This window comes from Larimichthys crocea, chromosome XIII (assembly GCF_000972845.2).
Source record: "Larimichthys crocea isolate SSNF chromosome XIII, L_crocea_2.0, whole genome shotgun sequence".
NCBI lineage: Eukaryota > Metazoa > Chordata > Actinopteri > Sciaenidae > Larimichthys > Larimichthys crocea.
In genome coordinates, this window is record NC_040023.1 from 38,539,339 (window position 1) to 38,565,535 (window position 26,197).

The 26,197-nt window shown below is 40.7% G+C and overlaps 3 protein-coding genes across 8 annotated transcripts; 2 read left to right on the forward strand and 1 right to left on the reverse strand.

Annotated features, from left to right (window-relative positions):
- The first annotated feature begins 356 nt into the window (after nucleotides 1-356).
- On the forward strand, nucleotides 357-9,187 carry LOC104922057 (catenin beta-1). Of its 3 annotated transcripts, none has more exons than XM_027286220.1 (17): nucleotides 357-553; nucleotides 1,660-1,709; nucleotides 2,246-2,455; nucleotides 2,538-2,788; nucleotides 2,911-3,149; nucleotides 4,651-4,852; nucleotides 4,955-5,099; nucleotides 5,301-5,404; nucleotides 6,029-6,163; nucleotides 6,274-6,477; nucleotides 6,615-6,773; nucleotides 6,874-6,993; nucleotides 7,096-7,246; nucleotides 7,335-7,456; nucleotides 7,621-7,681; nucleotides 7,937-8,132; nucleotides 8,237-9,187. In XM_027286220.1, exons 2-16 carry the CDS (start codon nucleotides 1,697-1,699, stop codon nucleotides 8,125-8,127), a joined length of 2,307 nt encoding a protein of 768 aa, XP_027142021.1. In that variant the 5' UTR covers nucleotides 357-553; nucleotides 1,660-1,696; the 3' UTR covers nucleotides 8,128-8,132; nucleotides 8,237-9,187. The 3 variants fall into 3 exon arrangements, with proteins under 3 accessions (XP_027142021.1, XP_027142020.1, XP_027142022.1); XM_027286219.1 differs by having other exon boundaries at nucleotides 357-544; XM_027286221.1 differs by lacking the exon at nucleotides 357-553 and adding an exon at nucleotides 1,465-1,489.
- Nucleotides 9,188-13,275: 4,088 nt separating this feature from the next.
- On the reverse strand, nucleotides 13,276-14,470 carry LOC113747498 (forkhead box protein H1-like). Its single transcript, XM_027287474.1, has 3 exons — nucleotides 14,257-14,470; nucleotides 14,055-14,150; nucleotides 13,276-13,945 (listed from the first exon to the last, which is right to left on the reverse strand). Exons 1-3 carry the CDS (start codon nucleotides 14,377-14,379, stop codon nucleotides 13,298-13,300), a joined length of 867 nt encoding a protein of 288 aa, XP_027143275.1. The 5' UTR covers nucleotides 14,380-14,470; the 3' UTR covers nucleotides 13,276-13,297.
- A 1,865-nt stretch (nucleotides 14,471-16,335) lies between these two features.
- On the forward strand, nucleotides 16,336-18,858 carry LOC113747496 (forkhead box protein G1-like). Of its 4 annotated transcripts, none has more exons than XM_027287470.1 (5): nucleotides 16,337-16,465; nucleotides 16,763-16,850; nucleotides 17,302-17,546; nucleotides 17,644-17,739; nucleotides 17,846-18,858. In XM_027287470.1, exons 3-5 carry the CDS (start codon nucleotides 17,403-17,405, stop codon nucleotides 18,491-18,493), a joined length of 888 nt encoding a protein of 295 aa, XP_027143271.1. In that variant the 5' UTR covers nucleotides 16,337-16,465; nucleotides 16,763-16,850; nucleotides 17,302-17,402; the 3' UTR covers nucleotides 18,494-18,858. The 4 variants fall into 4 exon arrangements, with proteins under 4 accessions (XP_027143274.1, XP_027143271.1, XP_027143273.1 ...); XM_027287472.1 differs by having other exon boundaries at nucleotides 16,343-16,465; nucleotides 16,766-16,850; XM_027287471.1 differs by lacking the exon at nucleotides 16,337-16,465 and adding an exon at nucleotides 16,472-16,606.
- Nucleotides 18,859-26,197: the final 7,339 nt, after the last annotated feature.

The following is a 26,197-nucleotide window of genomic DNA, read 5'->3' on the forward strand; positions in this document are numbered from 1 at the left end:
GACTTTAAAAAAAAAAAAGATAACTGAGTGAAATATATAGATCCGTTAAAGGGAATGTTTATGTCTCTGAGTTAACTGCATGTTAATTAAACCCCTCCATCATATCACAGCAGCTCATGAATCACATTCCTTTCTAATGAATGCACCTCGCCCTCCCCGCCACTACAGCAAGTATCACACATCTTTTCATTTTACGCGAGGTGAAAAATGTCCAAACTGAAAAAAATGAACAAAACTGCCGCCGACCTACAAAAGATAGCAGCGTGTGGCGATAAGTGTAAAAAAAAAAAAAAAAAATCTCCGATGCTGAAACTTTATTTGAAACGACGCCCTATTTTTCCGAGTGCGGCAGAATACTGTATTTTCCTCCTTCGCCATCTTGGTGTTCGATCGCACAGGCGGAAGCAGCATCTTCGGCGGAGCAACGGCGGGTGTGGTTCGGACTTCCACGGGTGGTTCACCTAGCAGCCGTTTTCCTATTTTCAGCCGAGAGAAAGGAGCAAATCTCCCCCGACAAGAGCCACGGAGGAGCCGCTCGACTCTGGTAACGCTTGTATGTTTACTACATGTATTACACGGCGGGTTAACGGGCGCGTCAACGTTTGCTTCACCTAAAGAAAACCATCTTTCGGTCGGTGGAGGGGGGCTCCGGTGGGGTTTTCTGATTTGGCTGGCAGGTTTTGTACGGGTGGCGCTTTTTGGATCTACTTTTCATACGTCCTGCGTTAGCCCAAGCTAATCAAATCAGAATTAAACATTTTTTTTTTTTGGTAGGGGTCCGCTTTGAAAGTCACGACGCCCCGACAATGAAGCGATTGGAAACATTGCCCACTCCTCACGGTGGTCGTGTTCTCAGGACGAGTCTCGACGGTTTTAGACTTTGCGAGTGAAGCAGCCGAACAGTGTTTGTTTATGTTAGCTAGTTAGCTAACTAGCGGAGAGAGGGGGGGGCTAACCTAGCCGTGCACGTTAGGTTAGCCTAGCGGAGGTGGCTAACGCATGCTAGCGCGTCGGTGTTTTTAATTAACGCCATATGTGTGGTACAGTGTGGTTGGTGTTATTTAGTTTTTTTGTTTTTGATTAGGCAGCCTGTTACGCTCGTAGTCAGACCCACCACGAGAGGAGGAGTCATGGAAGTGATTGCGGGGCGGAGGGTGCCGTTGTGTGGTGTGTGTGTCGTGTGTGTGTGTGTGTGTTTGTGGTGTGGGTGGGTGGGGGGGTAGTTTCTCTCATTGGAAACCCAAGCTGCGAGGTCGGAACTTGGCCGTGGTGAGGGGGGGAGGGGGAGAAATATGCCTTTGATGTTTCTTTGCCGCTGAATGGTGAATTGTGTTCATGCTGGCCTGGAAATACCCACCGCTTTGCTCTCTCGGCTGGAGGTGGAGGCTCGGCATTTCCCCTCCATAGCTCTCTCTCTCTCTCTCTCTCTCTCTCTCTCTCTCTCTACGTTAGCGAGCCAAACAACAAGCAAGTCTTGAAGCTGGCACAGGTAGCGCAGGCAGAAGACATATATATATTTTATCATATTATTGAGACCACGTAGGAGAAACGGTTAGGTTAGGTTTGGCAAACGCAGAACTCAAGGTTGAGTTGTCTTATTTTCCCCCTGTGTACTTTTTTTTTTTTTTTCCTCTCCCCCTTTTTTTTTTTTTTACACAGACATATCTGCTGTGCGGGCTGAGGGCAGGCAAGAACAATGGCTACCCAGTGTAAGTATGAAAAACTTAAGTTTTGTGTTGATATGAAACATTCATAATTGATCCTTTTTCTCTGTCTGTGTGTAAGAGTTTCTCTGTGCATTTAAAAAACACGGATTGCTGTTAATCCTCGAGGTATTGTGGGAATGGGTAAAGTGGGAGCTAGGTGAGCACATGTCACAGTAACCTAAGAGGTTATAATTCGTCCTTTGTTACCTTTTGAGTTTCTCCTTCAGGGGCTAAGGGGGGGAAAAAAACGTGCCTGTGCATTGTCGGAGAAGTCAGATTTCTGATCATTTTCTGAAATTATCAGACATGGAAGAAGTCAAGCTTTGCTTTTTGTTCTGTTCGTTTTCCCAGCTTTTAATGACTCGCTCTAATTTTATGCAGGTTTTACACCCCCTATTTAAATTAACTCAACATTCTGAATGTTTTTAAAGCTTCACCCGTAAAAATGATTATTGGCTATAAGAGAGCAGCTGAATGAACTTTTCTCCTCGTTTAGCGTTCCGTGTGTTTAACCTTTTCTGCCCCTCTTCTTTGTGCAGCTGATCTGATGGAGCTGGACATGGCGATGGGAGACAGCAAGGCTGCAGTGAGCCAGTGGCAGCAGCAGTCCTACCTGGATTCAGGCATTCAGTCTGGAGTCACCACCACAGCACCATCTCTGAGCGGCAAAGGAAACCCTGATGCTGAGGAGGATGATCCAACTCTCTACGACTGGGAGTTCAACCAGCCCTTCACCCCCGAGGCTACAGGTATACAAGATTGATTTGATGATTGATTGTTTGGCCCATTTCTTTAATTATGATATTAATTATCATATCACCTTACTATCAGACATTGAGGGGTATGCAATGACTCGGGCTCAGCGTGTTCGTGCTGCCATGTTCCCTGAGACCTTGGAGGAGGGCATCCAGATCCCACCTACCCAGCTGGATGCTAGCCACCCAACAGCTGTACAGCGCCTGGCAGAGCCCTCTCAGATGCTGAAGCACGCTGTGGTTAACCTTATTAACTATCAAGATGACGCTGAGCTGGCCACTCGTGCCATCCCTGAGCTTACAAAACTGCTCAATGATGAGGACCAGGTGTGTACACAATTGAGTGAATTAACACTCAAACAGTGCAATGGTACTGACTAATTATGGTATCATGGAAGTTATTAGCAATCTCGTTTTCACCCCTTCCTAAACCATCGTCTCTGTCTCAGGTTGTCGTGAATAAAGCAGCTGTAATGGTGCATCAGTTGTCAAAGAAGGAGGCATCGCGCCACGCCCTGATGCGCTCCCCGCAAATGGTTTCGGCTGTTGTTCGTGCCATGCAGAACACCGGTGATGTGGAGACTGCCCGCTGCTCTGCTGGCACCTTGCACAATCTTTCCCACCACCGTGAGGGGCTCCTTGCAATCTTCAAGTCTGGAGGCATCCCTGCTCTGGTCAAGATGCTCGGGTAGGACACTGGAAGACTCGTGGTGCTCTTTACCACCTATGAAATGATCAGTGCACATGCATCCAAATGATCCGAAGCTAGCAACAGAAATGCAGAGAAGCTGTCTTAGAGTGGTTTGTGCCGGGGATTTTGTTTGCAGGAGGATCTCATAGCGGAGAGTGGTCTTGATGAGAGAGTTGTTTGATTTCCTTGCAGCTCAAATTGGTGTTGGTACACAATACTGCACCCTATCAGTGAGTGGTAGGCCCTCATACTATTTAACAGGCTTTAACTGTTTGTTTTCTCTTTGTGTCATGAGTAAAGGCTGGGCACAGTTTTAAAATGCAAAAATGTACAGCTACAGCTATGTGCATTGAACCAACTGCAAATAAAGCTAAAGGCTGGTTATGATATAGCTTTAACCTGATTAACTAACAATGACCTACACAGAGATATTGAATGCTTTGCTCATTTCATTACAAAGTCTTAAGGACGGCGACAAATCATCAACCCTGAATCTTCACCAAACCAGCTACAACCCCAAAGAACAGCATCCTCAACAGCGTGACCAATGTGGAACTTTTAAAATGTCTTCCTTCCTCACTTTACCCTTTGTGTTCTCCATGAAAAGCCAAAGCACACAGCCAAAACAGTTAGCTGGCTTGCAAGTTGTGACTTGTCGGAAGTCGTGTGTGTGTGTGTTTGCACCTGGAATCGCATTACCGCACTGCAGGATTGAAGAGCAGCATGAGAGTGAATGAACTGGCTGATTTTTATTAGACTGCAAGCAGGTGATCATAGATAGCTCTGGGAGCAGGTAGCAATTTGGATTATCTAACCGCCCCGAGTGAAAATTGTTAATCTTTTTAAGTGTAGTGATGGTCTACGTTATGAAGTCACTTCAAAGTTTTCGGTGATTGAGGGTTATTTTTTTTTTTATCTTTGAGCTTAAATGTGTGTCTATCAGCTTTAATTATTCAGCATTCAAGGAAAAGTTAATATTGACAGAGTTGAGCAAAGTGTGTTATGCTGATACTGGTGCTTCAAAGTACCAGCAGTAACTTTCAGATTTCTGCGCCGCACAGTGGTTGTGAGTAGCAGGTTAGTCATTCTTTATGGACGCATGGTTTCCTGTGGTGATGTGTAGTCACCAAGTTTTACTGCCTTAAACATTGTTTTGTAGTTTTTTTTTTCAAGCATTCCTGATGGGTAACAGAATAAAAGCTAGTGTTTTTTGTTGTTTTTTTTGTTTGTTGGTGTCTCCAACCATTGTCCTGACGATGCAAGCTGCTGAGATGAAGGTTTACCATCAAGCAAATGTATAATGTGCAAGCCTGATTGATAAGTCAGCTACTGAGCTGAGTCTTGATGGATACAGATCGTCTTCTGTCACCGCGTGGGTGTGAGAGTTGTTACTGTGTGTATTTGTACCTGAGATGTTAGTTTTTAAAAGGTGGCGGTGGTTTTGACTGTTCAGGTTGTCTGATTGTGGTTTTTTTATTTGGTTGGTGCATTTTTCCAGTTCACCCGTGGACAGTGTTTTGTTCTACGCGATCACCACGCTCCACAACCTGCTGTTGCATCAGGAAGGGGCAAAGATGGCAGTGCGTCTGGCTGGAGGACTGCAGAAAATGGTGGCCCTGTTGTCCAATACCAATGTCAAATTCCTGGCCATCACTACTGACTGCCTGCAGATCCTGGCGTATGGTAACCAAGAAAGCAAGGTATTTAAACATACGCTTATTTATGCATGCACTTACATTAATTGATTCAAAAAGGTCCCTCTGTTTGTAGCGTGTCTAAACACAAACCTGTCTTTGTTTTAGCTGATCATTCTGGCCAGTGGTGGACCCCAGGCCCTGGTCAACATCATGAGGACCTTCACATATGAGAAACTGCTGTGGACCACAAGCAGAGTGCTCAAGGTGCTCTCTGTTTGCTCAAGCAACAAGCCTGCTATCGTAGAGGCTGGTATGTACATACTCATGGTACAGAAATAGAATAGAAACACAATACAGTGAAGGAGCCACAAATTCTTCAGTGTCCCAGTTCTGGGATAGTTACAGGTCTTGGATATATTATGTATTTATTATTAGTAGCAATGGCTTGCTGCTCAGGTGAAAGTCCTTTGATGTAATGAATGTGGTTCTTCTTTGGTGTGTGTGTGTGTAGGAGGCATGCAGGCCTTGGGGCTTCACCTGACAGACCCCAGCCAGCGTCTGGTCCAGAACTGCCTCTGGACTCTGAGGAATCTTTCAGATGCTGCCACTAAACAGGTAAAACACACACACAGTCAGCCACAAATGCTAAGAATCATCATCTGTGTTAATTATAGATTGAGTATTATCTAAAGTACCAAACTTAATAAAACAGATCTACAATCAGGACAAGGCCCTTGCTTTAACTAGTGGACGATCGCCCCCTCGCTCTCTTCCTCCCATGGAGTCAACTTATCACGCAGCTCTATTGCAGAGAGAGAGAGAGAGAGAGAGGTGTCACCTGGTATTACACTGAAGTGCAAACTTAACATTTGTCTTACAAACACTGACGAGTAAAGCGACGGCGAACACAGCTGGTTGGTGCTCATGTCATTCAACACCACGCTGGTTTTGATCGGCTTAGTCATTAATAACAAAACACCAACATAGTACATAAACATAATAAATACAAATTAAGTGTGAAGATATTTATCACTTAAACAATTTAACTAGAGACATACGACACACAGCAGCTTTCGAGTTGTGTTTGGACAGTTTAACTCCTTGCTGATTCAAAGAATCCCATTTAATATAGTATAAAGTATTAATGTTATTATATAATCTAAGGACTGGATAACACAAAATGCTAAATAATTGAGACGGTGTGCATTCCCCTCCTCTGTCCTGTCCTCTGCTCTTCAGGAGGGAATGGAGGGCCTCCTGGGGACCCTGGTCCAGCTGCTGGGCAGTGATGACATCAATGTAGTGACATGTGCTGCTGGCATCCTCTCCAACTTGACCTGCAACAACTATAGTAACAAGCTCATGGTCTGCCAGGTACGTGTTACACACACTAGCTTTTGGAAATGTATCTTTGAGTGTAAGAGACACTTGACATTATCAGCATCACTACGTGTATCCTGATTTTTAAATGTATGCGTTCTAAGGTTGGAGGCATTGAGGCTCTGGTGCGAACAGTGCTTCGAGCTGGCGACAGAGAGGACATCACAGAGCCAGCAGTTTGTGCCCTGCGTCATCTGACCTCCCGCCACCAGGATGCTGAGATGGCCCAGAATGCTGTGCGTCTTCATTATGGCCTGCCCGTGGTGGTCAAACTACTGCACCCTCCGTCCCACTGGCCACTGATCAAGGTCATTAGCAACTTGTGCACTTATACATTTCCCCCAACTGCAAACACAATTCTGGATCAGCCTTGTGCGTTGTGACCTCCATTGATAAACAGGATTTACTTCCAGCTAACTAAAACATTTAATTTTCCTCCCTCTAGGCCACAGTTGGTCTGATCCGTAACCTGGCTCTTTGCCCAGCCAACCACAGTGCTCTGCGGGAGCAGGGAGCCATCCCACGACTGGTCCAACTGCTCGTCAGGGCTCACCAGGACACTCAGAGGCGCACCAGCATGGGAGGCAACCAGCAGCAGTTTGTGGTGTGTAACCCAGCCAACACCTCGACGAGCTTTCCTTATTTGAACGTTTCTACATTTTGGGTATTTGACTTCCCTTTTCCTCCACTCTGAACGCATTCAGGAGGGAGTGCGTATGGAGGAAATCGTGGAAGGCTGCACAGGAGCTTTGCACATCCTGGCCCGGGACGTCCACAACAGAATCGTTATCAGAGGGCTCAACACCATTCCACTCTTTGTCCAGGTAAAACTTATTACTATAGAGACAAATCCTACAGTCACGCATTAGCTGCTTATAAATGTATTTGTCCCAATCTTACCGTTCTCTCTGCTTTATCATCTCCAGTTGCTGTATTCTCCAGTGGAGAATATCCAGCGTGTGGCAGCTGGTGTGCTGTGTGAACTGGCTCAGGACAAGGAAGCCGCAGAGGCGATCGAAGCCGAAGGAGCCACTGCACCCCTCACCGAGCTGCTGCATTCCCGTAACGAGGGCGTCGGTGAGTATACGTGGACACATGTCTGTGTGTCAGTGTGTTTTTACACTCGGTTTACTTGACTTACGATGCTGTGTCATGTCACTTGTAGCAACCTACGCTGCAGCCGTCCTGTTCCGCATGTCTGAGGACAAACCCCAGGACTACAAGAAACGTCTGTCAGTGGAGCTGACCAGCTCTTTGTTCAGAACTGAGCCTATGGCCTGGAATGAGGTACAAACACGCATACAGTCAGCCACGGGTTAGAGTACAACATACACTGTCACAGAATGAATATATGTCAGTATTTTATAGTGATGTGCTATAGAGTTGGGACAAAGACATGCACTCCTGTACGTATGTCAGGCTTTACTCATTACTGTTTTGCCTTTTTATAGACTGGAGACCTGGGACTGGATATGGGAGCTCAGGGAGACCCCCTGGCTTACAGGCAGGATGGTGAGTGTCTGTTTTTATCTCTAATGAAATCCTTACTCAGTTTCTCACCTCTTATTTAATCCTCGTTTGCTTTGTGGAATTTGATCTTTTAAAGCTTCTGATAGTATGGTTTTATGTTGATGGAAAAATAAATACTGAATGTTGTGCATAGGCATAAATATCTCTTGGAATATGAAACTAATTGTATGTCGTCCTGCCTATTCTTTTCTATATGGCTGATCACTGCATTCATTTATTTCCCCCTTTGCCTGTCAGACGGAGCTTACCGGGCTTACCCAGCAGCCTACGGCCAGGACTCCCTTTTGGACCCCATGATGGAAGGTGCTGACTACCATACTGACACTCTGCCTGACCTGGGCCACCACACTGATCCATTGCCAGATCTTGGCCACACCCAGGACCTGATGGACAGCAACCAGCTGGCCTGGTTTGATACCGACCTGTAGGATTGGTAAGACAAACTTGGACAGAAAACTTCCAAGTTAAAAAAATAATAATAAATGTATAAATACCAAGACATTGATTTGAAAATGTTGTCATGTGCTCTTTTTGCAGTTGTATTCGGATAAAACCTGCATTGTGATTGGCCTGTATTGTCTGAGTCAACATTATGATTGGCCTGTAGTTGCTGAAAGTAAAGAAAGGATTAAGGGGTCTTGGAAAGTGCCTGACACAAGGAAAACAAAGATGGTTGCCACAGGAATGTTTAAGCAAGTCGAAGCCAGGGGGGTTAAAGTATCAGAGAGATGTGGAATCACACAATGGAGGTCTTGGAGCAGGTTACCTAAATGGATGAGTGCACATGAGGTGGATCTTAAAAAGTTTGAAACACATATGTTTTAGCCTTGCCTGTATTCTTATCAGTTTTTTGTTTCTATTTTTCTTATTCTATTTTTTTATTTCTTTTTGTATTACTCATTCTCTGTTATGGTACTGACCCAGCTTGCCTTCGCACTAGCCATCTTCATTTTCTCTTCAATGCTAATCATTTGTAATTTTTTCTTTTTTTAAAACGTATATTACATGTAGTGTTAAGTTATAGTGATATTATACAATGTTCCTTTGGTTTATGGCCGAATGTGTAGAACACTAATAATCAGTTGAATTGTACTCTGACTTAAAGTGTAACATTGTGTAGTTTTTTTTTATAATCTCAAAAATGGAGAATTATGCATTCTTAATATGTGCTTGTTTAAGCATAAAATATGTCAGTGTCACAAATGTTCTAAAGAGGGAGATGGGTAAAATTGAGGGTGGGTTGGGGATAAATCTAGAGACAAGTGTTTTATATACAGTATCACTGGTAGGTTAACAACTATTTTGTATGCTATCATTGGATGTCTGATAGAAAAGTCTTTAACTCTATCATTGGTGGTCTAATAAAACCCAGTTTTATGTGCTATCAAGGGTAGCTCAGTTGATGAACCAGTTGTAGTCCTGCTGTGCTTATTTTGGAGACGAGGTTATGACACGGCTGAACAATAAAATGGCATTTTATTTCATTTAGTCTCTGTCCTGTGTCTTCTGTCCATCCATGTGATGCAGTAGTTTCTACCATATGAAGTTGAAATGTCATGTATGGCCTGTGAAATGACCTTCAAGTTGTTCTGTCTTATTTCAACTAAATGATATTCAAGTAGTTTTTCTTCTAGTTTTTGCCACGCTTTATTCATTATCAGCACTCTAATAACACTAATTTAATAGTCAGATAAAATATCAAAACTGCAATACACATTCATTTTAAAATTAGGCAGAATTAGCATAACAAATACCAAAAAAAACTGAGCTGAATTGTGGGGAGAAATGGACGTGACCTAAATATATATCACTAAAATAAGTTCCACTAATACATTTAAGTAGTTGCTCTCCGGCTGATAGGGAGATCAATGATGAAGGTCAAACTCTAAGAAACATTGAGAATTATGGCCTCCACATTTGGTATTGCTAACTACAAGAACATGAATCAAGAACAAATAATTCATTTGGAGGTCAAGTTCTGACATGGAAAACATGAAGCTGCAAGGATGCTTGCTGTTTGAAGAGATCAAAAAGAGCTGTTCGTGTTTTGGATGAGTTCAGCAACATAAGGTGCTCTTGGTTTTGTGTGAGAGAAATATTTACACCAGTGAACACATCCTGCTTCAGTCTCTTCAGCCTCATCACTACCATTAAAGGAGTAATGTGTTGTCTCCTGAGCCTCACCTGCACACAGACTATTTTGGGGATACATAAGGAACATCTAACATTACAATAAGTGTTTTTCATCGTGCAAAAAGGATTTCTACAGCATTAGATAGCACCAGAAGATGTTGAAGAGTAGTTAAGTGATCTTACCACAGCCTATATCTCAAATACAAAGCCTAAAAACAAACCTCGTCTCTGTCATTATCCAGACAACTCTAAAAAGACTAAAAATAATTATATTTCATTCAGTGTTGTTGTGCGGCACCATTTTAATTCAGGTGAATACAGTAGTGATGGTTCCTATATTTTTTCCTGCATTTGAGTATTTTTTTAAACACTTAAGCAGCATTTGACTGAGACGAGCCATCTAAAGATATTTAACTCATTTGATGAGACCCATCTAAAGGGCACATTTATTCATTTCTGACTTTTAGCTTGACACTCTTGTACAAGTTCAGATGAGTGCAATAGCAAAGTAAATTAAATATTGAGATATCTTCAACCCCAAAACAGTCGTCCTCCAAGACGCTGCAGACAAGATGCTCACTTTTACTCAGGCAAGAAAGAGTCAAGACATTTTTACAATGACTGTTCATGAATATTCTCACATGAAACACACATGATCTTTTTTTTTTGCGATTAAATTTTTATTTTCATTTTCATTAGGTCCAACAGAAATATTCCAGGGAATACAATATACAATATTAGTAGGGTAGATTCTCATAGAAAGACAGTTGGGAAAGAACAACAGTAAAAATGATAATAAAAAACAATAACAACAACAAAAAGTAAATTAAAATAAGAAAAAGAAAAAGAAAATATAGGAATAAAAATAAAATTACATACATCATCTACAAAAATACATACATACATTGACAAGACAGAAGGGAGTTGACATCTAGAAGAACTGGATGAGGGGTGAGATGACTTACAGCATGTTTTTTAGAGAGTCAGCAGTGCTACGCCAGGTGTTAAGGGTGTTTTCATTAGCATCATTAATCCGAGCTGTGACATCCAAAAAAGAGAGAATCCAAGACTGAGTAGTCAGAGAATGAGGTGGCTTCCAACGAGATGCAATCAATTTCTTAGCTACTGTCAGACCAGCCAGGATGACTCGCTTTTTGAGTTTAGAAATATTGAGGATTGACAAATTATTTAGAATCAACACACATGTAGTTACAGGTACAGTGTCTTCTATCAAATCAGACAAAGTGGATGCAACAATGCTCCAAAACTGTCTGACAGGAGGACAGTCCTAGAACATGTGAATAAAGGCACCCTGGACTTGCATGATCTTTTTTAAACCTTTAATTTAATTTGTACTTGATGTTTTCTGGTTGATGGACAAGCTGACACCACTAATCTCTGAAGACAGAAAATCTGTTGAGAACAACATCAGAGTCTGTCTATCAACCAACAAATGTTTTGTCAAGGTAGGTTTTTATTCCAAAGGTTCAAATATTTCAAATGATTTTATTTTAATTTATTCCAGAAACAACTGAAGCTCTGTCTCTAAAAACCCTGTGTTGTGTTTTTTTTTTAGATTCCAGTGGTTCCAGATTCACTGGGCAGCAAGAGAAACTACTGGAAACTGGACCCCAGCCAGATCACAGCAAAGATGGTGCGTCGTCACTTCAAAGGAATCCTGCAGCTCTTCCCTGAGTTGGCCTCTAAAGTGGAAATGGAGACCACGAGCAGACCATCAGAGCACTGCTCAGCTCTCCATTCTCCTGAACCTGCAGCCTGTGGAGCTGTTGGAGAGAGACAGTCCATCTGCTCGAACCTCCAGAGCTTCGCCTCTGTCCAGTTTGTTAGTCAGAGCAGAGCAGCAGCCTCGGTCTACACATGGACGAGTTGGGACAAAGAGGAGCTTCACCTGGGACTCAACTGGAAGTTCCCCCATCTGCTCAACAGGAGGCAGCACACACCAGGGACTCACTGCTAATGGAGCTGCTAAGCCCATCAAGAAGAGGATGCATGTGTACACTGAGGCCTCATTCCCCGTCTACACAAGAGCCAGTGCTGCTCCTTATTTCAGCAGTCCACACAGCAGTTACATCACATACTCTGTACCCACATTTACCCACGATGCTCTCCGTTTTTGGCTGTAATGTGTTGACATGCCAGCTTTCTGGAACACTTTATCTTTTTAATAAAATGTAAAAGAAAAAAAAAGATTTTTGTGTTTTCTTCCCCCAGTAAGAGTGCAAAGAAAAAAATGCAAACAAATTCACATTATCCTGATGAAACAAACAAAAATAAAATAAAATAAATAAATAAAATGCAAACGCAGATGACATATGACACCAGGTGTGAAAAAATATTTCAAATTCTTAATTAAATACATCAAATCTTTTATTATCTAACAACAATCCAGATAGTGAATATAACAGTGAAGTTTTGTTACAAAGAAAACACAGAAGAATTTGATTTGCACAAATACAAAAAGGGTTAAATCATTTCCAACAAAAAAAGCTTAAATTAAATAAATGTATAGTTTATCATAATTTACTCTGATTTACATGAGAAATTGTCTGTCTTGTTGAAATGCAATTTTGTTCACAAAGGTTTGACATTAAGATAAGAAGTATTACTGTATGTTATTATTTGTATTTTTAAATTATTATTTTCTATCAGCCTGTTCATTTATGAAACCAAAACCTCATAATTGACACTGAATGTGCAACCTGCAGGCCTAAGAGTAAATGTGTGCACTTTAACTGCATTACAGTTTATTTTTGTCCTAGAGTAAACTTAATACATATGTAACAGATGTGAAAAAGAGTCTGTGCTTCCAAATGAGGTGACAAACACTGGAATGTGGGTGATTAAACAATAACAATGCTCTTAACTGAAGTTTTTAAGTGGAAAGCTTTTGGCAACATTCCAGTGATTTTCACCTCATTTGAGCCCAGACCAGACAAGTAGGAGCATTTCACTGACACACAGTAAACATGTATGTATGTATTATGTGAAGTCTTATCCTAAAATGTTGTTTGGAACCTTTAGATGTGGACACAGGATTGTCTGAAACGCTTTATTATCATGTTGGCTGCTGTGTAGGTCTCTAGAAATCATTCCTCTTGATTATCAATATTGTTATTGTGTATTACATAATGAGAATATAAGAGGAAATGTTTGAGAGTTATATTAACACTTCACTGTCTGGTGTGAGGGGAAAACAAATAATGTATTTTGCAATTTTATATGTAATAATATATTAGAACCTCTCTGTAATAATACCTAAGATAAGAGCTGTCTGGATCAGTGGTAATGAATGATGCATCACTTAGTGTTTTATCAGGATAGTGAGTGAGTTTGTTTGCAGTTTTTCTTCTTCTTTTGCACTTTTACTGGGAAAAACACACAGAAATCATTAGTTTTTACATTTTATTAAAAAAAAAGTGCTGGTTTGTCTGGTATGTCGACACATTACAGCCAAAAACGGAGAGCGTCGTGGGTAAATGTGGGTACAGAGTATGTGATGTAACTGCTGTGTGGACTGCTGAAATAAGGAGCAGCACTGGCTCTTGTGTAGACGGGGAATGAGGCCTCAGTGTACACATGCATCCTCTTCTTGATGGGCTTAGCAGCTCCATTAGCAGTGAGTCCCTGGTGTGTGCTGCCCCCTGTTGAACACATTGGTGAACTTCTAGCTGAAGCTTGAAGGAGGAGAGGCTCCTCAGAGTCCCAGATCAAGCTCCTCTTTGTCCCAACTCGTCCATGTGTAGACCGAGGCTGCTGCTCTGCTCTGACCGGCACATTGGACAGAGGAAAAGCTCTGGAGGTCCGAGCAGAGGGACTGTCTCTCTTCAGGAGGGATTCAATGGAGAAAGGACTGCTGAACTTCACCTCACATCTGATCTGAACAGCTCCACAGGCTGCAGGTTCAGGAGAATGGAGAGCTGAGCAGTGCTCTGATGGTCTGCTCGTGGTCTCCATTTCCACTTTGGAGGCCAACTCAGGGAAGAGCTGCAGGATTCCTTTGAAGTGACGACGCACCATCTTTGCTGTGATCTGGCTGGGGTCCAGTTTCCAGTAGTTTCTCTTGCTGTCCAGTGAATCTGGAACCACTGGAATCTAAAAAAAAACACAACACATGTTTTTTAGAGACAGAGCTTCAGTTGTTTCTGGAATAAAATAAAATAAAATCATTTGAAATATTTGAACCTTTGGAATAAAAACTTACCTTGACAAAACATTTGTTGGTTGATAGACAGACTCTGATGTTGTTCTCAACAGATTTTCTGTCTTCAGAGATTAGTGGTGTCAGCTTGTCCATCAACTAAAAAAAAAAAGAGTAAAAATTTAATTAAACGGTCTTAAAAGAATTATGTGTTTTTCATGCGAGAGTATTCTTGAACAGTCATTGTAAAATGTCTCTTTCTTACCTGAGTAAAAGTGAGCATCTTGTCTGGGGCGTCTTGGAGGACGACAGCGATCTTAGCCAGGTAGGTGGTGCTCTTCCTGAACAGATGCTGCTGAGCTCCAAAGTTCTCCATCCTGTTCTGCATCTTGTTTGTTGGAGAATCAGAAAGTCCCACACACAGAGCAGTGTGATCACAACCTCACTGAGTGCAGATGTGGACCTGAAGTGGTCAGCTGTGGATTTAAGTCCTGTTGGGACAAAAGGACATCAGAGGGTGTGTGCACTGCAGGTTAACGAGGACCTTTTGATAAGTAGATGAGCCATTACTGCTGGAGGTGGAGCCAGTGATCACATTGTGAGACTTCCAATTACTCCCCAAAAATGAAATAACACAAAATCCAAACTTTTTCTAAATATCATATGTTCTATCTGAAGATCAACTAAATGTTAAATCAGCTTTGAAATGTGTTTATTACTCTGGATGAATTTTCGATTTTGTACACCACCTTTACAGAAAGGTGGTGTACAAAATAATATACTCATGTTTAAATCTTAAATCAATGTTTTAAGTGTTACTGCATGTGACATTTATGGTCATTCATGTAAATATTTGTTAGAATCTTACAATAGTCCTAAAATTAAACTTAGATTTTCTTTGTTTTTCTTCATCTTTGTCATGCTTTTTGTATCTGTATCCAGTGAAGTTGTGTGTTTAAATTCAATATAGCAGTGTGGATGTGGTAGTGGGTGATGAGAATTTAAATTATTTCTGTGCTTATGTTGTTACTTTACATTACATAACTCATTATGACATGACTTGCAGATTCTTCATACAGAAAATAACAGTATAAAAAGGATTACTGTCGTAGTCCATTACAGTGCCACTGTCAGTGAGTGTTACTCACTCTAGTTGCTGGTGGACATTTTGTGTAAAGGTCTGATTTCCATCATCTCATTCTATACAGGTAGATTTCGAAGTGGAATTTATAAAACACGAATGTCTGAGAATTAAATAAAAAAGTTTAAGCAGAGGGTCCAAAACAATCTTATACCATTACCATTGTTTGCTTTAACGATGAATCTGAACACCTTTGAATCTTATTTTGAACTAGCCTGAACACATCAAACACCAACACTATGTTTCAACTGGAGTCAAGAGTGTGAGGACTTAAAACAGACTCACATCACAGACAGACTGCTTCAGTATGCCCATACAAACAAATCAACATACCTTCTTGAGAAAAGGTATCCCTTGAGATGAATGAGGATACTACAAAGATGTTAGGCATTCTTCATCACTTAAACAGCATAATATTGCTGTTTTAAATGAACAAGAGAAACCTAAAATAAGTATAAACTATTATTAGTAGACATTGTTTCATTTATCAAGCAACATTTTGACTTTGATATTTTGCAGATGATGTAAAGAATCCATAATAAATATTTAGTGTGCTCCTTCTCAAAGTAGATCACCCTCACAGAACAAAGGCCGTGATGAAAGAGGTGACAATCACAGTTCAAATGGGTGATCACAACAAACACAATGGTTTGACTGGTGTGTAACTGGAAAAGTATTTGGTCACATCTGAGCTTCATTCAAAACATGTTTCAGTTTCATGATAATAGTTTTTATTTCTAAAAAAATGTCTTTGAAATGGTGAAATATGATTAATATTTGTATATTTACTAACACTCGATGATTATATCTTGCCTGAATTCAGAACCAATGAGCCAGCTTCAATTAGTTGTTCTGAAAAGTCAATGTTACTGTGTCAAGAAATCTAAATGTCTAACTCTTCTTTATAAAGTGAATAACTCTTAAACTGTCAAACAATTATGTGCCTCTCTGTGGTGGTCTTATCTTATTCTAATAGATTATGTTTCCATTGCTCATTCACTTCACTCTGAAGGAGTATGATATATTCTGAGGGGAATAGTTATTATAATGGCAGAACACTGGGTCTTTTTTTGATAGTAATGTTTTATCATTTGATAATCTTTCTGAATAAAACACCTTTAAATCTAAGTTGAACCAGGTTCAGCGATATCATCCAGACGCTTTACTGAACCTGCTTCTTGGAACAGACCCCAGAGCAGCTGAGCAGCACAGCTTTAATCAAAGACAAGTGAAATCAGCTGGATGAGTGTTTGGTCAAAATGGAAACCTGCAGACTCACAGCCCTCCATCAGTCGAGTACTAAACTTGTTTTTGCACATGGCATTCAGCACAGGTAATGTGTTGATGCATCTGAATGGGGATCACTGATGTAAATGAGCTTTGTCGTTATGTGGGACAAAAAGGAATGGGTTTGACTTTAATGGAGTAACGTGCAAACTGCTGGAATGTGATTGGATTGCTCACTGGAATGTCGGTGTGTATTGTGGATCATCAGACCAGCATTTGAGCCTTTGAGGGGCTGAAAAACAACATGTTAATGTAGCCTCTTAACTTAAGAAAAAATGTTGAATAAAATAGAAAAGGATAGGTTCAAGTTTGTGAGATTTTTACTGAAGGCAACATTTCACAGTAGCAGAAACTGAATCAGGATCAACATACACCTGCGAACAGTTGAGAATCAGCTGTTTGTTTGCTGCTCCACTAAAAACAACTTCAATGTGAGTATTGCTCTGACTCGGATGGACCAAAAATAACTATAGTGATTTTAACTTTTCAGATCATCACAAGTTAACTATTGGAATATATTCTGATCATTCTGAAACTATAAATCACTTAAAATGATTGGTTTGTAGAACTTATTGGCGCTGCTAAAACATTATAGTTATATGTTGTGTGTGTATAACTGTATAGTAGTTCATTAATCTATTGTGGCTTGGATTGTTCTTACTTGTTCTAATAGATGCATATTATTGCATTACATATCCAATGTTCAATTGCCTTATTTATTACTAACAAGAACAAAGAAGCAGACATGCTGATGAACTTTTGGAAACAAACTATTAATGTGATCACTGGCTCCACCTCCAGCAGTAATGGCTCATCTACTTATCAAAAGGTCCTCATTAACCTGCAGTGCACACACCCTCTGATGTCCTTTTGTCCCAACAGGACTTAAATCCACAGTCCACATCTGCACTCAGTGAGGTTGTGATCACACTGCTCTGTGTGTGGGACTTTCTGATTCTCCAACAAACAAGAAGCAGAACAGGATGGAGAACTTTGGAGCTCAGCTGCCTCTCTTTGTTCCAGCCAGCAGCTCTCAGCAGCATCTGTTCAGGAAGTGCACCACCTACCTGGCTAAGATCGCTGTCGTCCTCCAAGACGCCCCAGACAAGATGCTCACTTTTACTCAGGTAAGAAAGAGTCAAGACATTTTTACAATGACTGTTCAAGAATACTCTTTAATTTAATAATACCGTTTTAATTAAATTTTTACTTGATGTTTTTTAGTTGATGGACAAGCTGGCACCACTAATCTCTGAAGACAGAAAATCTGTTGAGAACAACATCAGAGTCTGTCTATCAGCCAACAAATGTTTTGTCAAGGTAGGTTTTTATTCCAAAGGTTCAAATATTTCAAATGATTTTATTCTATTCCAGAAACAACTGAAGCTCTGTCTCTAAAAACCCTGTGTTGTGTTTTTTTTTTTAGATTCCAGTGGTTCCAGATTCACTGGGCAGCAAGAGAAACTACTGGAAACTGGACCCCAGCCAGATCACAGCAAAGATGGTGCGTCGTCACTTCAAAGGAATCCTGCAGCTCTTCCCTGAGTTGGCCTCTAAAGTGGAAATGGAGACCACGAGCAGACCATCAGAGCACTGCTCAGGTCTCCATTCTCCTGAACCTGCAGCCTGTGGAGCTGTTCAGATCAGATGTGAGGTGAAGTTCAGCAGTCCTTTCTCCATTGAATCCCTCCTGAAGAGAGACAGTCCCTCTGCTCGGACCTCCAGAGCTTTTCCTCTGTCCAATGTGCCGGTCAGAGCAGAGCAGCAGCCTCGGTCTACACATGGACGAGTTGGGACAAAGAGGAGCTTGACCTGGGACTCTGAGGAGCCTCTCCTCCTTCAAGCTTCAGCTAGAAGTTCACCAATGTGTTCAACAGGGGGCAGCACACACCAGGGACTCACTGCTAATGGAGCTGCTAAGCCCATCAAGAAGAGGATGCATGTGTACACTGAGGCCTCATTCCCCGTCTACACAAGAGCCAGTGCTGCTCCTTATTTCAGCAGTCCACACAGCAGTTACATCACATACTCTGTACCCACATTTACCCACGACGCTCTCCGTTTTCGTTTGTAAATATTTTTTCCTACTTCCATATTGCACTTTTATATGTTTTGTTTTTGAGTGAAGTGTACACATTTTTTTTATCAGACACACTTTCAAAAGAATTACAAGGTCCATAATGGGACTCATTGTGTCTAAAATAATTATTTTATTCGTGCCTTTCATTTTGTTGGTAGTTGCCTCATGGTTGAAAGTAGGCTTTTGTCCTGAATACTAGGACATTTTATGCATGTTTTACATGGTTTCTTTGTGTTTGGCGTGAGTATCTGACCATAAGAGGGCAGCATAGTATTTTGAAGTTTAACTTGAAATGCAGTAATTGTCAACATAATCTCTTGTATCAAACTTTGATTAAAGATGGTACTTTTTGCCCAGCATTTTATGTGATGTTTTTGGTAAACATCATACTTGTATTCCTCCTATTATCACCTTGAAACTGAGATCATGCCAAGTTTAGATTATGAAGATCATTGCACCTAATGGTGCATGCCACAATTACATGCACCAAAAACTGCAAACAATTCTGTTACATTAACCACGCTGAAGTTGTACTTCAAACTTTGTTCCCTGAGGCCATTTAGTTGGTGACATAATAACCGAGTTGACTGACCACAGTGGCAAGGTTAAGTTGAGCAAATAGGTAGTAGATGTTTGCTGTTCTATTTGCAGCACATCTGTGCCACAGGGTGCACTGTCTGAACTCTTACCTGCTTTGTCCATCTCAACACCCGAGTGAGCGAATATGAGGCGAGGCACTCACTCCCCTCATCACCACATCTTGCTATCAGGTCACTGGGAAGTCATGAAGGCAGAACAGATGTTAATTTATGAGTCACTCAACACAAGACAGTTGAATTCCACAAACAGGCATGTGTAACAAGTGTAAATGCAAGCTGTGTCGGAGATTACCTGAAATGTTAAAAGCCTGGAGAACACCAGAAGACTCAAAAACCTCAGAATGAATATAGCAAATATGTTGCAAACCAAACTTGAAACCACAAGCCCCCATGTACCATGAGATAATGTAAAGAAAAGATACAGTGCACATTCTCCACCATGTTGAATTTCAGTTGCCAAAGCTATTTTGTGGTTAATATGCTTGAAATTATATGGTGTGCTTCAGTTTGGAAAACACTGGGTTACATTCAGCACTTTTGATTTGTGAAGGAAATAACACACTCACACTGGGTGAGCTGAGGTCATGTTTTGATGTTAATTCCTATTCATTTTATCCCCCTTACTTGACAGCAGTTATCAAGGTCGAGGAATTTCTCACAGATAACATCAGAGCATGTGAGTCTTGTAGTTGAAGGCACACTGTAGGAGGTCTGTCATGAGACAAGAACTTGGCTGGACAGAGGGCAAAGAAGAGGAGTTGGGGTGAGCTCAGCATTTGGCATCGTATGCCCACGACATACTTCCACTCTGTTGGATTACTGGTGGACGACCTAGATTGCGTCGCAGCCCTCCTGCCTTCCATCTCGGCCCCCTCTCTCCCTCCCTCTGCTGACTAGTCAACAGAGATTACACTCAGAGAGCAGAGCCTGGCAGTCAGACAGAACAGCTGAGCATGTGACTGACTGAGTGACACACTGAGGGACGAGAAACAGAAAAACACTTCTCTTCTTTCATATTCTTCAGTGCTTCTCATTTTCCTCCACTCTTCTTTATTCCATACACAGATCCTTTCTATCATCCAGAGCAGCTTCTTTAGGGATATTATATTAAGTCCTATACTGGGATAAAGAAGGCCATAGCCAGGCACAGAGCCTGTTTTGTTATGAATGTTTACAAGCCTCTGAGTTTACTGTGACACAGAGAATTTAATGGAACTGTTGTGAAAATGATATCAGGACTTGGAGCTGACAAGATTTCCTTTAACTGCACAATCAGAGGAAACTGGAGCTTGTTTATCCGTCGGTCTGTCAAGGATTAACGTCAGTTGCTGGTTTGCTGATTGAGTAAACTGTTTCGAGCATTAATCCCCTGAATGCTATATTGTGCAGAGGACCCTAAATGTATTTACTGTACAGGACAGTATTGCTCAGGATGTTTTCCTGACCCTGCCTCTGTATACTGTGTGTGTTTTTATGTTACTAAACAATGGTGTTCTCTTTAAGAACACAAGTGCATGCACAGCACATCTGTTATTTTGATGATTATATCATAATGACTAAACTAGAATTTGCCTGATTGTATTTGGACCTCACCCCAAAACACGTGTATGTGTGTGTGTGTGTGTGTGTGTGTGTGTGTGTGTGTGTGTGTGTGTGTGTGTGTGTGTATGTGAGTGAGCACATGCAAGCTGGCTAATCCTAGACAGTTTCCCTGCAGCTTGTTTACATGTAGTCCAGGATACACCACGGGGGCCCGCTACACTGAGAACAAGTGTACTAAGATTAGCACTCAGACTTCCATTTCCTCTTATTTGTCAGCAGAGTCTCTAGAGTAATGACTTATATATTTACTTTCATTATGATTTACACATGCTCTGTGCTATTATAACAAATAATTACAAATAGAAATACTTAGAAAGACCAGAATTTATCCATTTGGCATATATTTTAAAATAAAATCAAGATCATACATTTTTGGGAATACAGTAGAATAAAACAGTAACACCCAAAAAAAAAAGCCTCCATTACTCATGTAAAAGTCGCAATACCACAAAATGAAGTTACTCAATTTATTTCATGAATCAAATCTATGTGCAGCTTTATATTCCTGTTATGTTCAGTAACTGCTACGTATAGTAAGGATGATTCAGCTTTTTTCTATACTGTGGAGTGGTTTAACCTGTAACACTGCATCGTGTTTTATGTGTAAAGTCTTCATCTCCAAGGTAACTGTAACTATAGCTGTCTGAGAAATGGAGTTTAATATTTCCCAAAGCCTTCAAAGAAACATAAAGTTGAATAGTACAATGACAAATACATTTGAAGTGAGGTTCATGTGAAACCAGGTGTTAGTGAGTGAACTACTACAGGTGTGTTGTGTTTGTTTTTCTTAAAGAGACAGTAGATTATAAAGTCTTAGTGTGAAATCCAGCACATCAGCTCACTCTGTACTCATGCTGTAATGTTCTGAGTGTGAGTACCGGACGGGACTTGCACGTAAGAGGATAAATAAACAACATGTTGGTATCCGTTCACAACAAACGTCAATCGAGGCAGTCACGTCCCCCTCGTCCTCCTCGTCCCGGCCCCGCCCTGCTCCGCCCGAAACTGACGGATCATCATTACAGTCTGCGGGGCTGTGCTGCGTTCAAGTGCTGCACATAAAAAAACGACATAATGCTACTTTAGGTGTATTTTTTTTATGTGTTTTGTTTTGACAGCTCATCCATCCATTTAATACCTATAACTTCTCATTGTTTGCATGGTCATGGATGACTGGAGCCTATCCCAGTTGACACTCAGTGAGAGGTCACATGACTGACACAAACAACTGTTCACACTCACATTCAAACCTTTAGAGTCACCGATTAAACAAACCTGACACAGGAAGGCCCCAGAACCTTCCTGCTGTGAGGTGACAGTCCCTGCACCAGTGACATGAAATAATTGTAACTGTCTAAATAAAAATAAACATTTAATGATGTTAAACTGTAAGATTTGAACTATGAATAGACAGAGTGTGGTATGTAGGTACTAAGTCAAAACATCTGGATTATTCCTCTACCACCCTCCTTTTCCTATTCAGTTGAGTTGCATCATACACAATGTATGAGCCCTTGTAGTGATAATTAGAAAGAACTTAAAAAAGAGCTAGGAAGTTCAAGCCCCCCCAGTCACAGAGATTGTGAAATATCTAATTATACTGTTTTGTTTTTTTATCTGTGTATTTTTGACTTTGTGCATCTCAAAGGGACATCTCAGTGGAATTATTCTTAATAAAATTGATGACCTCTTTAAATACACTAACCACACTTTATACTTTATAGCATTTTTTACAACTTTTATTGACAGTATTGATACATATTTTATGTAGCATGCACTTTGATTTATAACATTAATATTGGGCTATTAAATTAGAGGAACATGCTGTTTGTTTATGCTCATTATAAGGTTAATAGTGAATAATTAACAGCTGGCTTATCATCAACTACTTGCTCGCTAACTATTAACAACAACCCAGACAGTGAAGTAAATAATGCAATATCACAGTGCTCCAATTACGTGTCCAACTTTTCTCATAACATATTGTCAGAAATTGAAAACATGCAGTGTAGTCTGGTTTAGCCCACACCCACCATGCTGAGTTAATCAACTGTAAGTTTTCCTTGGCCTTGAAGGAATCTGTAACTTTGAGGACACACAGCCAGTCAAAACATCCTTCACAAACACACACAGTTAAGCAATAGTTTTCTCTGCATCACCTCTCAGATACCCTTTAAAGCAACAGCTCCCCATTTTGGGGACGCTAATTTCCTTTAATGTCAAATGTTAGATGAGAAAATCAATAACACTTTCATATGTACTCGTTAAGTATATGGATACAGCCAGCAGCTGGTTAGCTTAGCTTCGCATAAAGACTTGAAACAGGGGCAAACAGCAAGCGCTGTCCCTGGGTCTGTCCAAAGGGAACAAAATCTACCAGAAACATTCAAATTTACATTTCATATGTCATTTGTTTATTCCGTACAAACAAAACTTGAAGTTTAAAATAAACATTTTGTGATTTTACAGTGTTTCTGTGCCACATTTTTCCTGGAGAGGAGCAGTAACAGACAACACTAGATAAGTGAGCTTAAAAGATGCTGGGAGGTGGATTTTGTTACCTTTAGACAGAGCCCAGCAAGCTGGTTTTCTCTTTCCATTCTTTCTGCTGAGCTAACCAGCTGCTGACTGTAACATCATATGTAGAGTACGTAACAAAGAGAGTGGTATCAATCTTCTTATATCTCAGGTCTCGGCAAGAAAACAAATCATGCATATTTCCCAAAATGTAAAAAAAAAAAAAAAATCCTTGAAACAAGTACAGGAATATTCTGTATTTTGTGTTTTTCAGAGGCGATGAAAGGTGATGTGATCTTACCCCCAGTCAATAATCTTTCTCATCCTCACTTTGTGTGACTTCTTGCTCACTCTCTCCACCCCGTTCTTATTTTTACTGATGCCTCTCCCTTCATCCACAACCACCACCACCCTTTATATTTCTTTCGTCAGACAACCCCTCACCCCCACCCAATAATCCAAACAGCTGTGTCCACTGTTTATATATAAACCCTGTTGTTCCACAGTACATGAACTAATTTTCCTGTGTGGAGGACGAGTGAAAACAGGGTCCCACCTGCGACACAGCGGGGGCTGTTATCAAAGTTTTCCCTCTGTATGTCACAGGACACAGACCGACCCTTTAATACAGGAAAAAAGCCCATGACCAAGACTTTTTACAGTTAAGGTTGAATTTAACATGGCTCAGTCAGCCAGCTAACGTCCTGTCATCCTGACCTCACATATCTTTCCCAGGAATCAAAACAGAGGCCGGTGAGGTGCAGTTTCCACTTTAGCAACCGGTCCAACTTTATCTGCGCAGGCTGACCATCTACTACTGGAATGTGTTGCTCCTGCCAGGAGTAAATGTAGTAAAATACCTGTGTAATTAGTTGGGAAAGTGTTTAATACCACAGGCACAATTAAATAACAGCATCACTCTGTTGCCATTGTAAACAAATTCAATTTTCATCTCACCGGTATTTATATAAACATTCCTGGGTAGCACCAATTCCAAGCCTGCACACAGCTACAGTAGAGTAACACAGATTTAGACATGGCACATTGTAAAAACCTGCTGAGAGCGCTACTCCAGCTTTGTTCTAATGTGTCATCAGTAACCATGTGCTTTGGCATGTTTACCTCGTCTAAAATTGGCCCTGCTGATAAAGACATTAGTGGTACGGTAGAGAACTTGACGAACAGTGACTGAGGCTCTCGGGGGATTAGGCTAGATGAAGTCTACTCACTGTTTGTTTATCTTCTTCTCTTACGCAACACGGAATGCAGTCAGATGCATGCTGCCCATTCATACAATCTAAGATGCATAAGTGGATGGCGACTATTTCTTTTTATCTGAATGATTTACAGAGTTTTGGACTAGCATGGAAAGGCAACTATGCGTATCAGATTGCCACTTGACTGCATCTCTTATTGAGTCAGACAGCATGAAAACACTTACATTTATTACTGTTCTTGTGTCTTTGCTTTTCTGTGAAAAGTCAGAAGGTTGTTCACGCCTTTTTATGATACTGCGTTTAATAGTTACACAGACTTGTTTGTCTCACTGCTCTGAGAATGTGTCAGCTGACTGTCACTGTGTTTACGTGACTCCAAACAAGTCTGATAAATATGATTCAACTATGACAACGATTGAATTTCTTTATCCTAGTTTACATATTTTTAAGATTCAGATTAAGATCAAGGTGGAGAACGCAGTAAAGACTTGAGGAGCGTGTTCACATTTTGTATGTTTCCACTTAGTTTAACCTTTGCCCCCCCCGGAGCTCACAGACCAAACAAACAATGTTATTAAAACTTCACTGTTTAATGATGACTGTTACACATGAGTAACATTTACCCAGCCTGGTCACTCAGTAACAACCTTATCAACATCAAGAGAAAAGAGGACAGTCTTATCATAGCAGTAACTGCACCTTATTGAGATAATCAATACTGAATGTAGGTCGGGCTGAGAAAAAGCTTCACCTCAGAACCATGCAGGAGTGGTGCTAGTAAACTGACTTTATAGCCAAATAAAAATTTGCAGTTTGTTATTCTGTTGGTTCATGATAAGGTCGGTACGTGCATAAATCCATAAAACACTTGGTACTGACTGCTAGGGTGTAAAAAGATCTCTTTCTAGGACAGAGAATCACAAAAAAAAAATACCATGCTGTTATCTGTAAAAGGAACAAGATATGACTGTTTAGGAAAGCATGAATTAATCAGACATGATGGAAAACACCAAGTGTTTATGTAACACATTTTATGGCCATGTGCTGGTTTACTTTCTTGCTGAAGGTTAAATAAGAAGATATTTGTACATACAAACCCTGCTTGTAATGATTGATCTGAACAGCACAGGCAATGTTGGAAAGTAATGTTTCAACTTCTTTGTTAATTTTACAAAACGTTTATAAAGATTTACCACCGAGGTCAACAGACACCTTCTGTGCTACGTTAATGTTACTCACTTTTCACTAAAAATATGAAAAATATGTAGGCCTTACATGCACATTACATCACTTTACAAACCTTTTACTACGTGACCCCGGACACATTTCATGTCATGTGTGTCTGAATCATCCATTCTTGCACAAGCTTGTTGCATCACTGTGGTAGTCATGAATAGTTGATAATCCACTCTACTGGAAGGCCACACAAAGAGTCTGGGCATGTGTACTGAATAAAGATCAAGAACAAGTGGATATCAGGAAACAGCTCATGATCGTATTATATTTCATGTGAATACATTTGCTGCAGTTTACAGTGAGATCAAACAAACTTCAACTGACTGGCATATGTCAGAGAGAACATACAGAGGGCAGGAGACACTTTCAGCCAGTGCTAATACTGGGTGTACAGTGCAGGACTACTGTATTACTGGAAGAGGCAGATGGAGAAGAAGAAAAGAGGAACAACACAAAAAACATTGCTCAATGAAGAGTTCAAAAGCTGTACCATGTCCTTACACCACCTCATCTAATTTATGTCTTTT

Coding starts and splice junctions, on each gene's coding strand:
- LOC113747498 (XM_027287474.1), bottom strand. CDS start 14,379: ATGCAGAACAGGATGGAGAACTTTGGAGCTCAGCAGCATCTGTTCAGG. Junction 14,151..14,256: donor AGATGCTCACTTTTACTCAG/GTAAGAAAGAGA, acceptor TTTTTTTTTTAG/TTGATGGACAAGCTGACACC. Junction 13,946..14,054: donor CCAACAAATGTTTTGTCAAG/GTAAGTTTTTAT, acceptor GTTTTTTTTTAG/ATTCCAGTGGTTCCAGATTC.
- LOC113747496 (XM_027287473.1), top strand. CDS start 17,403: ATGGAGAACTTTGGAGCTCAGCTGCCTCTCTTTGTTCCAGCCAGCAGC. Junction 17,547..17,643: donor AGATGCTCACTTTTACTCAG/GTAAGAAAGAGT, acceptor GATGTTTTTTAG/TTGATGGACAAGCTGGCACC. Junction 17,740..17,845: donor CCAACAAATGTTTTGTCAAG/GTAGGTTTTTAT, acceptor TTTTTTTTTTAG/ATTCCAGTGGTTCCAGATTC.
- LOC104922057 (XM_027286220.1), top strand. Junction 2,789..2,910: donor TGCTCAATGATGAGGACCAG/GTGTGTACACAA, acceptor TCTCTGTCTCAG/GTTGTCGTGAATAAAGCAGC. Junction 7,682..7,936: donor CCTGGCTTACAGGCAGGATG/GTGAGTGTCTGT, acceptor TTTGCCTGTCAG/ACGGAGCTTACCGGGCTTAC.